At 46.7% G+C, this 16,616-nt stretch overlaps 1 protein-coding gene across 3 annotated transcripts in view; it reads right to left on the reverse strand.

Annotated features, from left to right (window-relative positions):
- Window positions 1-310: 310 nt before the first annotated feature.
- The window catches only part of LOC147113959 (alpha-1A adrenergic receptor-like), a 56,167-nt gene continuing 39,861 nt past the window's right edge, over window positions 311-16,616 (reverse strand). Inside the window, exons 1-2 of one of the 3 annotated variants that reach the window (XR_015079322.1) lie at window positions 1,295-3,140; window positions 1,066-1,188 (exon numbers count right to left, since the gene is read on the reverse strand). Coding sequence is in view for 1 of the 3 variants with exons in the window: in XM_085995417.1 (XP_085851543.1) it covers window positions 614-1,188 (575 nt within the window). In the remaining 2 variants the exon portion in view is untranslated. Of the gene's footprint in view, window positions 1,189-1,294; window positions 3,141-16,616 lie in introns of those variants that run through there. The other 2 variants (XR_015079323.1, XM_085995417.1) reach the window with 2 other exon arrangements.

The raw sequence follows: 16,616 nt of genomic DNA on the forward strand, positions 1-16,616 counted from the left end.
AAATGCCTTCTTGAAATCTAAGTACAGTACATCCACCAGTTCCCCTTTATCCACAGCACATGTCAATTCCTCAAAGAACTATAATACAGTGCTGCTCCTGGAGAAATTCAAACTGATTTGATGGAAGGAGGGCACGTGAAAATGAAACAGGCCATTCCACTTCATGGTCCAATACAATCTTGCTACACAGAAGTATTTTTTTTTGAGGTAGAACACTGGTTAGTCACCTCTCTTCAAAAGCCTTTTTTTCATCCCAATTGCATCCATTCCCAAATGGTTAAGTTTCTTTTTCTATTTTTAAGGAAACAAATTATTTTATGTGAAACACTGTTTTATTTAACATGGAGTGAAACAGTTGTCAAATCACTGACCCTTTAAATGCAAACAAAACATTTTAGTTGAAGTGTGAACTGCATTGTAGCCAGTAGACATCTTCCTGAGGATATAACATAATATACATCTGAAACAATAAATTATTACACATACAGAAATGAGAGTAAAACATTTATGTAGCAATTATAATATTACATGCATTTATACTTTTGTAAACAATATAGCATACACCAACACAGCATTTTCACAGGTCTTTACAATTAGAAGTCTTGGTTCTTGTTTAAATATTTGTTTCTGGTACATTATGAGTCATTTTAAGAGGAACATTCTGTTGAAATTCCTCAGACATTTCTTGATGTCCAAAAGTCATGGTTCTCTTTGTATGGATGGTTGAACGAGTACAGATTCCGTACTCTCCGTTGATGATCTTTCCAGGAAACTCGCATTTTTCTTTTGGACCATTGGCCTGGAAGGAAGAGCGGCGAAAGGAAGAGAACAGCCTCCAGCCCCGCAGGCTGCACATTTCCATGCTCTGCGGCCCAGTCTTGTCACCGAGACAGGGATTGGGGCTCAATGGCGACCTCCTGTCGCTGCCATTGAACATGACGGAGCCTCCATCCGCCGAGTCTTTTCTCTGCTGATCGAGAGAATTCATTTTCCAGTTGTAATTGTAAACCCGCCAGACCGGTCGCTTTCTGCGGTGACACTGGCATTTCAGAATCCGGATAAAAGCTCTTTTGAATTCTTTACTGGAGCAAGAGTAAATAATGGGGTTTACGCAACTGTTAGAGTAACCCAGCCAAAACATTACCTTGAAGACAGTTTCTGTTGGTCTCAAAGAGGGAAACAATGAACCTGCGAAGGAAAAAGTTCATAGAAGTTATGTTCCCATATTTGTAAATAAACAGATTAATAAAAAATATGCTTTACTCAAATCTTAATATTTAGAGTACAGTGGTACCTGAAATTGTTATCCGCTTTTAATATTGCATCCCCTTTCAGTCTAATGCTAATAATTTTTTTTTTCAATATGGTGCATTTTTTGGTGAAACCTATTAAATTTATTCACTTTTGGCTCCCATTTGCTGAAAGAGTCTAAAGCTTTCCACTTTTTTTGTGCTATCTTGGGGTGGAACTTGCAAATCTGTTCATATATGTATACCAACTTAAATGCATTGAAAACGCTGATATCAGACTTTTGCCAATGTGAAAACCCATTTTAAAATGTTGAGATGTACCTGCAGTACCTGTTACGCCTGTAGGTGGCACTGCAACGGGCATGGACAGTGTTTATTAATCTGTCACGGTAATGGTAGGTGTAAAGCCCGTCTCTGGTATTTTGGCCCAGAAATTCGGGTCTCCACGGGTGAGTACGCGCTGGGTACTCACCCGTAAGCCCAATGGAAGTGCCGGTTTCCTGCATGCACTGCGCATGTGCGGGAAACCGGCACTTCCGTTCCCCTGAATGAAGGGGTTCAGAGTTCGAACACGTGCATGGGAGAGGCTGCGCGTGCGCATCGAACTTAGGTTTTTTTTGCAGGTTTTCCCGGGAGGGTAAGTCTGCAGAATTTACACATAAAAAGCAGGCATAAGGCCTGCTTTTTACAAGGTAAGTGCTGAATTAATTAAAATTAAAACATTTTTTCCACAGGTTTATTATTTTTAAATACTTTAAAGCAAGGTAAGTTTATTTTTAGCCCCGTTAGAAAATAAAATTATTTTTTTCAAAAATTTAAATTATTGTTTAAAATAGTTATTTTATGTAATTTATAGTTTATTTAAAAAATGTGATGTTTTTTTAAAATTTATTTGAAGATTTAGTGATGTTTTGGGGCCGTAGTATTTATAAGTTTTGACAGCTCTTCCTGTCAATCGTATGAATGGAGCATTCCCTGCTCCGATTGACTACCCATGGCCCACGTGATCCCAGGGGCCGCATCGAACTAACTGCGCCCCTGGGATACGCAAGCACTGCGCGCCGGCAGCTGGAGCAAGCCCAGGATCGGAATTCCATGTGGGCCCACAGCTCAACGGCCGGCGCGCAAGCCGGGGGCTTGCACCCACGGGAAGCCACCGACCTGAATTTCTGGGCCATTGTGTTTTGGGCTTGAAAGTCATCTTGCAATTCCACAACAAAGCCACTGGGTGTCAGCGCATAAATGTGATTGTGAGTAAGACAGGACATCAACATGTGGCTGAAAGATAATAATTTCATGCAAAAAAAAAACCTGAAATCTAAATATGTATTACTGAAATGGGACTCAATTCTGCTAGAATTAGAAACAAACTGACCCACCTATCAATCAGCTTATTGAAAAGGTTACCCTTACTCCCACATTCTCCACAGTTGCTTAATCTGCAGCTCAGCTGTCTTTGAATGAAAACATGTTCCCTACATATCACACACACACAGACCATTTGTGTATGAAGTGTACTGTTTTGCCAGTCATGTGCTATCCACCGATTTCCTCCTGTATTGTATAACTGTCCTGATCTGGCTGATTCATTTTGCTGGAGCTGAAGGATAGATTTGCTGTGGACATCATTGATTGAAGTTCTCTCTCTCTCTACTCTCTCCCCAAAAAGATGGTTTTGGGCCATGATTTTCCTTCATCATAACAGATTGTTGTTTCCTCTCCCGCCCCTCCTGTGGGATCTCGATACTTACTCCCCCGCCATCCTCGCTCTGCCCTTGTTAGCAGCTACTGTGCAATCTGAAATTGTTATCCGCTTTTAATATTGCACCCCCTGGAAAATGTAACCCAGGAGCTGAAGAATCACATGCTTCCCGAGCATGTCACCACACATTCTCATGGATTCTGGTTCCCCCCCCCTCCCCTCGCCCAACTTCCCACTCCCCACCACCCACAGTCCTGAGATGAAAATCGAGGCCTGCGAGAGTGAAAGGGAAGTTACTCCCTGCTGATCTGATAATCCTGCCCTGGAAGAAGAAAGAGTAGCTTTCCAGAATGTCCTCCTTTCCCCCACTGGCAGGGTTTGCTGCCCCCCACCGCCCCTCCCCCTCTGCTGAGGTAGCTACCTTGTCTTTCATACTCCCACCTCACCCACAATTCATCTGTCTCCTCCACCTCCTCTTCCTCCCTGTCCTCCTACACTTCTTCCCTTCCGTCTCTCCCTTTCCCCTCTCCCATTTTCACTTTCCCCTTCCCCTCCACTCTGCCTCTCCCCCACCCTTCCTGCCTCTCATCTGCCTCCTCCTTCTCGATCACCTGGGTCTAGTTATCTTCCTGATCTCTAAGTTTGCCTGACCTGAATATTGCATTCAGCCTTAACTCTAGGAGATAGTACTGGGGGCGAAATTCCCCTTGTTTGTGTCTCTGGTGGGAGGAGCTTTTTGCCCACCCCTCCCGAGGTGATAACCGCGCCTCCCGCAGGAGGTTAGCGGTGGCGCTACCGGGTATCGCCCCGAGCTTCAGCGCCTGGAGATTATGATGTCATCTCCAGGTGCAGCGCCCTGGTAGAAAATTTTGCACTCGCACCCCACAGCAGCGCCGGGCGATGTTGCTGACTGCTGCAGGGGTCGCGAATAGTGAGGCCGGCCGATCGCGGGGCGCAACTTACAGACGCGGTGGGCGGCCAGACAAAGGAAAATGCCGATTTTTACATTTTTTTATTTTCGGCCACTGGTCGCGGTGTCAGTGCCGCGATTGCTCAGCCCGGCACTCCCGCTCCCTGGTAGCCCAGAAATCTACAATGAAACCTGCGGAGCTCGCAGCGTGGGACCCTTCACTTTAATGCAGGGAAGAGCCCCTGCAATGTGGCAGCATGGCCACTTGTGGTGCTGCTGAGCACATCGCCCAGGATCGGGACATTCCCCGCCTCTTGTGCTCTAAGAGGCAAGTGGAGTGCTTGATTTAGTGCTCCACTTCCCTCTTGGAGCAAAAAGAGGGGATTTAACAAATGTTTGAAACGTTAGTGCCTGGCGCTAACTTTCCAAACATTTTTCACTTAGCGCCCCAAACGGCCCTCTTGGGGAATTTTTCCCCCATTGTCTTTTAGCTATGTTTGTTGTAACAGGTCAAAATGGTGGGCAGACCTGGGTGACTAATGGCAGCATATCACGAGGGCTAGGAAAAATAGAAACCCTACAGTGTTACCCGTTAAAAGTAATTCAAGTAGCCATTATCATTACACTTTAGCCATCACTTGTAGGCATTTCCCATGTCACAAAATCATTATCAACAGGAAATAAATGTAACCAATAGGTAGGGCTGGATTTTCTCAATGGGGATGCATTGGGGACGGGACTGCTGGTTGTCAGGTTTCAGTCCCGCCCCCAACGACGGCCAACCAACCCACGCTATTTTCCCTTGATTGACCTTGTTAAGCCCGCCCTGCAGGCTTAGCCGGCCAATTAAGGGAAAGCCGGTGACAGAGGACGTCATTTTTAACAGATGAAATGTCAGCATTTGACAGCTTTGAGAAGCTGTCAAACACTGACAATCTCTGTTCTATGGTGAGCCCTTGTACTGAAAACTCATCAAACCTCTTCCTTTAGCAGAAATCAGATGGCTGCTGCATCTGAGAATGCAGCAGCCATTCTGTCATCTCTGCCATTGAGATGAGGAGCCTCCGGATCCCCAAGGCTTGAAGCCTGCAGGAAAGAGCAAAGGTTAGTAAACTTTTTTCTAACACTTTACACTCACCTCCCATACTTACCTCTCCACACTTGCACCCATCACTCACCTCCACAGCGAACGTTTCGACCCCTCTCACCCCCGCAGACCCACTGCTCACCTCGCTGACCCTGGTGAGGTTCGCAGCCGTCGGGAAACCCGCACTTGTGTGGGTAAAATGGGGATAAACCTCTTAACTGTCTGTTAACTACCTGTTACCAGGCAGTTAATTGGCTGTAATTCCCTTCACGCCTCGAGGAGATGGGTCCCTGCGCGAGTCGGGGACCCACCTCCCGGGAAGATGGCACGGAGGCGGGTTTCTGCCATTTTCCCGGCAGTCCCGCCTCCATACCCGCCTCCCCAGGGCTGGCAAAATTCCCCCCGTAATCTCAAGAATTTAATATATATCTGTAAATAATATATTATGAACAGTCCATCGGCACTCCAGATGTCACACACTGTCAAATGCAAATTTCTGTATCACAGTTAATATTGGTGCCAGAATGCCTGTAGATTCTTAATTGTTTTTTACACGAACAAAGCTATGTTTCTAATTTGCACACTGATCTGTAATTGACCTGAGCGTTCATTTCAAGAATGCAGAGCAATTCTACCTTGTAGCCTTAATGGGACAAAAACCTACCCATTAGCAGTGTACAGTTCTGATCTCCTTACCTAAGGAGAGATGTACTTGCCTTGGAGGGAGTGCACGAAGGTTCACCAGACTGGTTCCTGGGATGAGGGGATTGTCCTATGAGGAGAGATTGAGTAGACTAGGCCTATATTCCCTAGAGTTTAGAGGAATGAGAGGTGATCTCATTGAAACACACAAAATTCTTAAGGGGCTTGACAGGGTTAATGCTGAGAAAATGTTTCCCCTGGATGGGGAATCTAGAACACGGGGTCACAGTCTCAGAATAAGTGGTCGGCCATTTAAGACTGAGATGAGGAGAAATTTCTTCACTCAAAGGGTTGTGAATCTTTGGAATTCTCTACCACAGAGAGCTGTGGATGCTCAGTTGTTGAGTATATGCAAGACAGAGGTTGATACATGTTTGGGAACTCAGGAAATTAAGGGATATGGAGATAGTTCGGGAAGGTGGAGTTGAGGTAGAAGATCAGCCATGATCTTGTTGAATGGCGGAGCAGGCTCGAAGGGCCAAATGGCCTACTCCTGCTCCTATTTCTTATGTTCTTATAATTATAATTATGGTTTACCTAGTGTAATATTCCTGTCCTTATAAAACAGTGCATCTTCTGATTTATCTTGTGCAACTCCATAGGAGCAGTGAGCTTTGGGCTAAGTGGTAGCAGTCCTGCTTCTGAGTCATGAGCTGAAAGGTTCAAGCCCCACTTCAGACAGCCCTAGTGAGGGGAGACTGGAATATGGTCTGTAAATACTGGGTTGACATCCAGTGGGGTAATCACATCCAGACGGAGAGACCACTGGTTCAGTGTCAATATTCCTACCTCTGAATTAGAAGGGTTGGATTTGGGCCCTACTCCAGCAAGCGTAGACTGGAACATCGGCTCTGAACACTGGATTGATGTTCAACAGGGGTACTTGCGTTCGGTGTGGGTGCCCCCCCGCCCCACCCCATTGTAAATGGTAGGTGAGGCCTTGGTTGTAGTCCTTCCTAGGAGAAGGTATGCCGAACAATTAAAAAAACCATGAAGTAGGAATCAATAAACCACCTCAGCTATTCTTCCCTAGTAAGGTGGCTCAAGAATCTCATTTACGAGACTTGAGTTAAGACTTGCCTTAGGGCAGAACACAATGCCTGGATGGACAGACATCATGGGTATCTGGGAGAAATCTGTATGTGTGTATATATAAGTTTTCATGCTTGTCCATCATACTTCAGGATCACACCTTGTTACAAATGCAAATTTTTGTGTCACAGTTTAAAAAGTATAAAAAAGAGAAAGAAAGCCAGTTTTCAGTCATTTCTTGCTGGTTTCTTTTGGCCACATGGAGAAGATAGGATTTACAAACATAAAAATATTTGGCACAATTAGTCTCTAATTGACCTCAGGGTGTACCCAATAGCAATTATCCTCCAATCGATCTTAGAAAATATCTGTTCACAGTAAGTAGACCTGTAGCATTAAAGGGAGATGGCAATTACACACAGCTCTACCTTAGCACAAGAATAATCCATAATGCATTACATAATGCTCCTATAAGAACATAAGAACATAAGAAATAGGAGCAGGAATAGGCCAGTTGGCCCCTCGAGCCTGCTCCGCCATTCAATAAGATCATGGCTGATCTTGGGCTCAAAGCCACTTCCCTGCCCACTCCCCATAACCCTTCACTTCCTTATCTTGCAAAAATCTGTCTATCTCCACCTTAAATGTATTTTATGACCCAGCCTCCACGGCTCTCTGGGGCAGAGAATTCCACAGATTTACGACCCTCTGAGGGAAGAAATTCCTCCTAATGTCAGTTCTAAAAGGGCGACCCTTTATTCTAAAACTGTGCCCCCGAGTTCTAGATATCCCCACGAGTGCAAACATCCTCTCTGCATCTACCTTGTCGAGCCCCCTCAGTATCTTATATGTTTCAATAAGATCACCTCTCATTCTTCTAAATTCCAATGAGTATAGGCCCAGCCTGCTCAACCTTTCTTCATAAGTCAACCCCCTCATCTCAGGAATCAACCAAGTGAATCGTCTCTGAACTGTCTCCAATGCAAGTATATCCTTCCTTAAATAAGGAGACCAAAACTGTACGCAGTACTTAAGGTGTGGTCTCACCAATATCCCGTACAGTTGTAGCAGGACTTCCCTGCTTTTATATTCCAACCCCCTTGCAATAAAGGCCAACATGCCATTTGTCTTTTTGATTACTTGCTGTACCTGCATGCTAACTTTTTGTGTTTCATGCACAAGGACCCCCAGGTACCTCTGAACTGTAGCATTTTGTAGTCTCTCTCCATTTAAATAATAATTAGCTTTTTTATTTTTCCTGCCAAAGTGGATAACCTCGCACTTTCCCACATTATATTCCATCTGCCAAATGTTTGCCCACTCACTTAATAAAATAATATATCTGCTGACTTAATGTGAAATCTGCTAGTGTACATAAAAAATTGTAACTCTGTAACTAATGGAGGTGGGATATGCAAAATAACTCACCCAATGTTACGGGAGCCTAAGGATCACATGCTTCATAATGTTCATAAACTCATTACATTCCACATCCCACCGCACTCAAAGTAACTGTTAAATCTATAACAAAGGCTGTGGTCCAATAATAAAATCAAATAATTTCCATTTAGTAATACCGGTGCTTGTTACATAAAGTCATGTGATGGTATCAGTGTTAATATAACCTACTGACTTTCATGCTGCACATGCGATACTAAAACAGGACTTAGCAAAATATGTAGTGCTTCTGATACCCCTCTCTTCTGCCTCCTACATGTGCCGAGAAAGGCAATTAGACCTGCTGTCTGCCTGTGTGTGCAGTATGAGGCGAGTATAAGTAGGCAGTATAAGCCACAAATTGAAACTGACATTTATACTGTACATTGGTTTTGATGAAATATGCTGAAGTATGTAAGGTTTGTGTGAAGCCCACTGATTTGTCTTTGAGTTTACAATAAAGGTTCCGTGTTATGCCATCAGCTGGTTGGAGTGTTCTACTGGAATGTGGAGCAGCTGTTTACAGTCACAATGTATCTAAATAATATCATAGACAGCAGTACAAACACAAGCAGGCAGCCCACTGCAAGAGAACAATGGAAACTGTTGTACAATGTAGTTGCAATTTTTGCCTCTCGCCCAATTTAAATGTGAGTAGAACATCAGGGCCTGGAATTTGCAGTCAGGATGACGGCGAACTGGCAGCGTTCGGGATTTGGCACGTATGCAGCCGCATGTGGAAATCCTGAAGCTGCGGTCTGTCATTCACTGTCCGACACTGGCTGCACTGTGCTGTGCCCCCACCTCCCCCTGCCACAGAACTGGCAATCAGTGGAATCACTCAAATCAAGGAAACTGACAAAAACTTTAGCTCTTCCACAGTAAGTACGTTGTTAAATTTCCCACTGAAAGTTAGACCCAAAGGGATTGGGTGTAACTGGGGTTTTAACAGCTTATTGATTGCTAAACAAAGGCTATGGGCCTGAAAAATGAATTTTAATTTTGTGCAGTGTGAAATTTATCCATTTTAATAAAAATTTAAAATGTTTAAAGTTTGTTTATCGTTATTTCAGGTTTGTCGTTCCCCCATATGAGAGCTGCAATCTTTGTTTTGCTCTCTCTAACATTTTTTAAAAGTTTGAATTTTAAGACCTTACCCCACTTCCTTGTTCGCTGTCTGTGAGAATTCTGCATTTTGATTGGCTGCTTAGACAGCTTGTTGACTTCACAGCAGCTCACACAAGGGGATCCCCACTAAACTCCTTGATTTGAATTGAACATCAGAAAACCCAAACTTCTCGACACAGAGATCATGAGATCTTTGTGCGAAGCGTACTGCGGGGCCAGTGGCGAACGCCTTTACTTCGCCGCTGACAGCAAATTCCGGGCCAAGATATTTGAAGATAATACATCCAAAAATAGAGGGGAACAAAATCAAATCTTCTATCATGATTAATTAGTAGACAGCCATAATTCACAGCTTTGCTTCTGTATGATTCAATACACGATCACTTCTAATGTTGTAATAATAAATTGTAATACATGGTCATCGGCAGATAGACAACTAAATGATGTCATATGCTCAATTATGTTATGCTGGCCTGTTTGCTCTAAGCAAGAAAATAATTGAAGTAATCGGTTCAAGTATGTGTTAAACATATTGCGCGCAAAATTCGGTAACGCCCCATTTGGGGCGCTAACTTTTAACTTTTTGAAAAGTTAGTGTCTGGCGAAATCCATTGAAAAATGTTGCAAAATTGGGCATTTTTCACCCCGGGAGTGAAGCGGGGCAGTAAATGAGGCGCTAATGGTCTGAGTGGAGCGCTGCAGGGGCGCTATTCCCAGAGCGCTACCCAATTTCAGCTGACTTGTGTTCAGCAATCAGCCTTCAAGCCTTGACTACAGCTTATTCCAGCTCTTAAAGGGGAGGTAATTTTAAGCTGCAGCTGCTCATTCTCAGCATTGCTGCACTTGAGTGCGACCTCTCAGCTACTGAGACAGCTCTGTGCCATGGCTGCTGCCAGGGAGAGGGAGAGGGCTACTCGATTCAGCGATGTGGAATTGGATATGTTCAGCAGCTTGTCTGACAATGTCTCAGCAGAGTTATGGTCGACAAGAAAGTTTCCCCAAGATGGCGCCTTTAAATAGCGTGCGCGGAGCCAACTCCTGACTGCAACTCGATAACTGATGCTGTTGTTGTTAGCGCCAGGCTGTAAGTGAGGGGGTGTGGCCGAATTTTGCTTTGGGGCGCTAACGGGGTGCTGCGCACGGCGATGATGTCATCATTGTCGGGCGCGGCCGAGTGGGGCGGCACCTACAGGAGCAGGGCTGTCCCAATTTGGTGCTAATATCGCCACGCCTGGGCAAAAGCTCATTAGCGCCCTATAGATGCGTTAACGGTAGGCGCAAAGTAGCCGAATTTTGCACCCATTGATTTCCAGTGGTGGGTGTTGTGTCTGTGTATAATAAGACAGACTGCAGGAGAAACGGTACAACAGGTGTTTACTCAACGTGGCTCACAGTGGAACTGACTGTACAGATTACTACTCAGTGCTATATACAGGTGTGGTCACTGCCGGTACTACAGTATACATGAGCTGTAAAAAGTAGTTCCCCCCTTAAAGGTCTATACATTACAATTCCTCCCCTTTTAGATTAACAGTACCATAACACTCATTTAACAATTAAATATCAAACTAATTACAATTAACACTTTTAACATGCAACATTAGCTGAAAATAGTCTATTTATATATACAGTCTTTGGGGAGGCTTCCTGATCCTTTCTGGATAGCGCCTTTCCCGAGTGTCTTGCTCTTGGTGCGGAGGCGATTCTGGCCCCCTGTCGTCGGTTGGTTCATCAGCTTCCGATGCTACTGTTTCTGGGGTAGATGCGACCTGTACGTCGGGTTCATCACCAGGTACGTATGGGCGAGGCATGGGATTGAGTTGTTCCTGTGACTCTAGGATCTGGTCAGCATGGCGTCTCACGAAGCTCTCCCCAACGTCCACTGTATACATTAGTGGGCCCTGCCGTGTGCATATCATTCCTGGCTGCCATTTTTCTGTTCGGTAGTCGCGGGTCAAGACTGGTTGCCTTACATTGAAGCTCCTTGTTGGCTTCTCGTGGATGTGCTGGAATTGCTTACTCTCAACATCTCTTCGTACGTTTGGTCTGAGCAAATCCAGGCGAGATCTTAACCTTCGGTTAAAGAACATCGTGGCTGGGGCCTGGTTGGTGACTGCATGTGTCGCATTCCGGTAGGCGAACAGGAAATTGTCCACCTTGTGCTGCAGCGGAATGTTGTCATTGTACATAGCCTTTATTGCCTTCTTAAAGGTTTGTACGAACCTCTCAGCCAATCCATTTGTGGCTGGATGATATGGGGCGGATGTGTAATGCCTTACCCCATTCTTTTTCAAGAACCTCCGGAACTCTTCGGACACAAACTGTGGTCCGTTGTCGGAGCAAATCTGTTCTGGCAAGCCATTCCTGGCAAAAATGGTCCGTAGGACTGCAATAGATTTCTCCGTGGTGGTGGAGGACATTTTGATGACTTCAGGCCATTTTGAGTGCGCATCCACGGCTATTAAAAACATTGAGTCCATGAATGGACCAGCAAAATCAATATGCACCCGTTGCCATGGAGATGAGGGCCTCTCCCATGGGTGTAGAGGGGCCTGTGGTGGTGCATTTTGGACTTTCTGGCATCCTGAGCAGCTCTTGGTCAGGTCCTCGATTTGTTTATCGATTCCCGGCCACCACACATAAGCCCTGGCTAGGCTTTTCATTTTTACCCCTCCCAGCTGATCCTCATGAAGCTCATTGAGCACTCTATCCCTTAACTTGGGTGGAATTACCACTTGGGATCCACACATCAAGGTCCCCCGGCACACTGACAGCTGTTCTCTCCTTGTCGAGAATGCTGGCAACAGTGAGTCGCCATGTGCTGGCCATCCCTTCACCGTCAAATCATATACCCGAGACAGTGTCGGGTCATTTCGGGTTTCCTTTTCGATACAAGCATTAGTTACCGGTAGGTATTCAACTATAGTCGAATGGAATATTTCAACAGGATCCACTGCTGGTGCTTCCTCCGCAGTAGGCAGTGGCAGGCGTGATAGCCCATCAGCATTTCCATTCTGTTTCGTGCCCTTATATTCAATCTGATAGTGGTGCGCCCCTAGAAAAAGTGACCATCTTTGTAGTCGTTGCGCAGTCATCACCGGAACGCCCTTCTTCAGATTAAAAATGGAGACAAGAGGCTGGTGATCAGTCAGCAAGGTGAATTTCTGCCCGTGCAGGTAGTGATTGAACTTTTTCACTCCCCACACTAGGCTGAGGGCCTCCCTGTCAATCTGGGCATAGTTACGCTCGGCTGAGGTTAGTGACCATGACGCAAAGGCTATTGGCCTCTCTGAGCCGTCCAAGAATTTGTGCGACAGCACCGCTCCAATGCCGTAGGGTGACGCATCACATGCCAACCGAATTGGTAATGCTGGGTTGTAATGGGCCAATACCTCTTTCGATGTGATTAGTGTTTTGCTCTTCTGGAAAGCTCGTCTACATTCGTCACTCCACTTCCATGGCACCCCAGTTTGCAGTAGGTTGTTCAGTGGGTGTAGTATTGTAGACAAATTTGGCAAGAACTTATGGTAGTAGTTTACCAGCCCGAGGAACGACTTCAGTTGTGACACATTTTCCGGTGCTGGAGCCTTGACTACTGCCTCAATCTTCTCTGGGGACTTATGTAACCCCTCATTATCGATAACGTGGCCACAGTACGAGATCTGTTTTCTAAAAAACTCGCATTTGGGGCGGTTAGCTCGGAGCCCATATTCCTGCAATCTAGTGAGCACCTGCTCCAGGTTGGCAAGGTGATCACTGTCATTTTCGCCCGTGACCAGGATGTCGTCCAAATAACACTGGGTCCCTGGGATCCCTTGCAGGACTTGTTCCATTGCCCTCTGCCAAATAGCCGGAGCTGATGCTACCCCGAATACCAGCCAGTTGTATTGGTAGAGACCTTTATGGGTGTTGATTGTGAGGTATTTTTTTGATGCTTCTTCTACCTCCATTTGCAGATACGCCTGGGCCAGATCAATCTTAGTGAAGCATTTGCCTCCAGATAGCGAGGTGAAAATATCTTCAATCCGCGGAAGTGGATATTGTACGATGTGAAGGACCGGGTTCACTGTTACCTTAAAGTCCCCACAGATGCGAACCTTCCTTGGTTCCCCAGGCGTGCTGCTCAACGACTTTTGCATCACAGGGGCAATGGGTGTAGCCTACTCGCTCCAGTCTACCTTGGACAGTACACCTGAACGTTCCAGACTCTCCAGCTCTGCTTCGACGGCTGGGCGGATGGCATGAGGTAACGGCCTGGCCTTAAAAAATTTTGGACTTGCATTTTCTTCAATTTTAATCATCGCTGTCATGCCTTTTAGTGTTCCGAGTCCTTGCTGGAACACTTCTTTCGCGTCAGTTAGGATCTTTGACAGTTGCCCAGGTGTGACGTCGTCATCCTTTTTGTCAGCCACAGTCAGTGCCTGTATGGAATGCCAATCCAGTTGTATTTTCCGGATCCATTCACGTCCCAGTAATGGTGGTCCTCCATCTTGCAATACATACAGGTCTAGTTTGGTGTTTCCTTACCACTATATATAACGGTCACCCTTATTTTTCCTTTAGGGTAGACTTTTTGCCTCGTGTACGTCTTCAAAATAATTTTTGTGTCTCTCAAGGGTATGTGTGAGAATAGCCGCTTGTAGTCCCGTCGGTTTATGACTGTTAGGACTGATCCTGTGTCCAATTCCATCTTTACCTGGACTCCAGCTACTTTGAGAGTGACCCAAATGGTTCGGTGATCCTCCGTTGTGATCACATTATGTAGTTTCAGACAACTCAGTTCCCTGCTTTCGGAGTCGTTATCACTCTTTTGTTCATCTGAACTATTCTCCGTCATCTTATGTACCTTCTTGTACTTTCCTTTGGTAGGTTTCTTATTGCTGGTTTTCTTTCCCGACCTGCAAACTCGTGCTATGTGTCCTACTTTTCCACACTGTCTGCACACTTTGGGCTGGATTTTGCTAGGGCCGGGGAGGCGGGATTGGAGGCGTGTGGGGGATAAAAATCGCAAAACTGGCGTGCGGGCCCAAACCCGCCTCCATCCCGCCTCCACGCAATTTTTCTAAATTCGTGTCTGCTGGTCCCGACTCCGTCCCGCCTCCAGGAGGCGGGATAGGCCCTTAAGGCCCTTAACAAGCCCTCAATTGGCTCTATAATCCCATTTTCCTAACCACTTGCAAGTTTACTTGTTTTCCCACGTGAAACACGCCTGGTGGGAAACACACATCTGAAACCTGGCGGGAGCACAACTGGTTTGCGGAGTAGCAGCTGCAGCTCAACCATTAAATGGCAGATTTGAACAGGCTTTAATTGCAGGTGGCATAACTTTGCTCTCTCAGGTCTGGGGGATCTTTCAGAAGGCATACCCACAGCTCTGGAAGTTTGCAGCCTGACAACCATCTCCAGTGTGACCTCCTGGGAAACCCCTCTCGCCACCTTCACTGAGCGCTTCCTCAACTGAGGCATCTACCAGAAGCATGGGAGCCATTTTTGTCCTGCCCTTCTGGATATTACATGAGGCCGCCCAACAGCAGCAGCAACAACAGTTGCGCCAAGCTGCTGCTGCCCCACATGAGGATGCACAGGCCAGAAGGGGCCAGCGCATGGAAGGCCGTCGGCGCAGGAGAGACCCCCCAAACAGGGTCGACAGACGCAGGGTCAGCTACCTCAACATGTCTGAGCAGCAGTGCCAGCGACGGACTCCTCCATTCGCTCCACACTCGCAGCAACCCTGGAGACAAAACCTGCCAGAGACTCCTGCATATTTTCCTGGAGTGCCATCACCGCTGATACTGTGGATGGACCCAGAGGCAGAGGGTCGACATGCAGCTGAGCCGAGCTGGGAGAGTGCTGCGCCCTCCGACTAGGACTCTCCACTGCTGTCCCTGTCTCCACCATCTGCTGAGGCTCACTTGTGAGCTGTGATAGACCAGGTGACAACACTACTCTATGTCCCGAAGGTCCCACCGAGGTGTGAGTGTCTGCGCTGGTGCTGGGTGCGTTGCCTTCTGCTGACGCTGTGCCCTCAGAGGTTGCAGCTTCCTCTGAGGAGTCTGGATGCTGAGGCTGAACCTCCTCCTGCGTCCTGGAGACGGGAGCTTGCGATGGTCCTGTGGGGGAGTAAAGGAAAGTGTCAGAGATGAGAGGCCAGGGTTACCTGCACAGTGCTTATTGCAGATGATCAGAGGTCCATCTACTAGAGCTTCCAAGTCATTATCAGCGAGTCATGCAATGCAATTGAGAGAGTTGGAAAACTCTTCTGTCACCGGCTTGCTCTGCTGCACCGATCTCTCCGTCCCCCACTTGTGTGTCGTCCTGGATGCCGACGATCTCCAGGATCGCCTCCTCCCATGGGGTCAGCTGGGCTAAGGAGGCTGCCCCTCCACCTGTCCTGGCTCGCTCTCTTCGGTTGTGAGCTCTCTTTTCCTGCAATGGGGGAGACAAGTGGAGTTTGAGCGAGAATGAAGGAGTGAGTGTAGAGAATCGATGGCATAGATGCTTAGGAGAGAAAGATGGAGTGAGATGGCAAGACCAAGGGCCCTCCCTATGTGATGTAAGTTGTTTTCATAGCATGACAGTGATAGGGAGTGTGAGGGCTGCATAGTCCATTAGTTAGGTGAATGTGACCATAGAGAGAGAGGGAGTGGGAAAGGGTGCATGGATGTCAGTGTCAAGTGGGATGTGGAGGAAGAGATTGGTAAAGCTGAGAGCTGGTGAGGAAAGGCAATAGGGATCAGATTAAGAGTGATGGGAACATCATACTCACTTTTCCAGTGCGCAGAAGGTCATGGAAGCGTTTCCGACACTGGATCCATGTTCTGCTGGTATTCGAGCTGGCGTTCACCTGCTCTGCCACCCTCAGCCACACAGCCTTGGTTTGCTGGGGTGGCTTCTTCCTCCCCGAGGAGGGGAAGAGCACCTCCCTGCTCTCTGTCGCTCCCTCCACCAATGCCTGGAGGGCTGCCTCGTCAAATCTGGGGGATGCCTTACTCCGATGTGTCGCCATGATTGATGATGGTAGCAGCAGCTGCCAGGGCCAGAAGCTTGGCAGTCTGCTGAAGTGAGCAAGGCTTGTGGAAGCCCTTAAATGAAGCAGCAGTGATGATGTCATCGGAGGCGAGCTTCCCACCTGAAAAGCTCACTGGCTAGGGGTTCCCACACGTGGGGAATCAATTGGGCTATAAAATCAAAATTGCATCAATTTCCCACATCGTTCAGGATTCGTGTGGGAAACACGAAATGTGGGGAACACGACCCCAACCCGCCCCCGTAGCAAAATCCAGCCCTTTGTCTTTGAACCAGCAATCATTCTGGTCGTGTGTTGTTCTGCCTCAGTGATAGCACTTCTCTGTTCCATATGACATTTCG

Source organism: Somniosus microcephalus, chromosome 8 (genome assembly GCF_052327205.1).
Source record: "Somniosus microcephalus isolate GS21.2 chromosome 8, FLI_Smic_1.0, whole genome shotgun sequence".
Taxonomy (NCBI): Eukaryota; Metazoa; Chordata; class Chondrichthyes; order Squaliformes; family Somniosidae; genus Somniosus; species Somniosus microcephalus.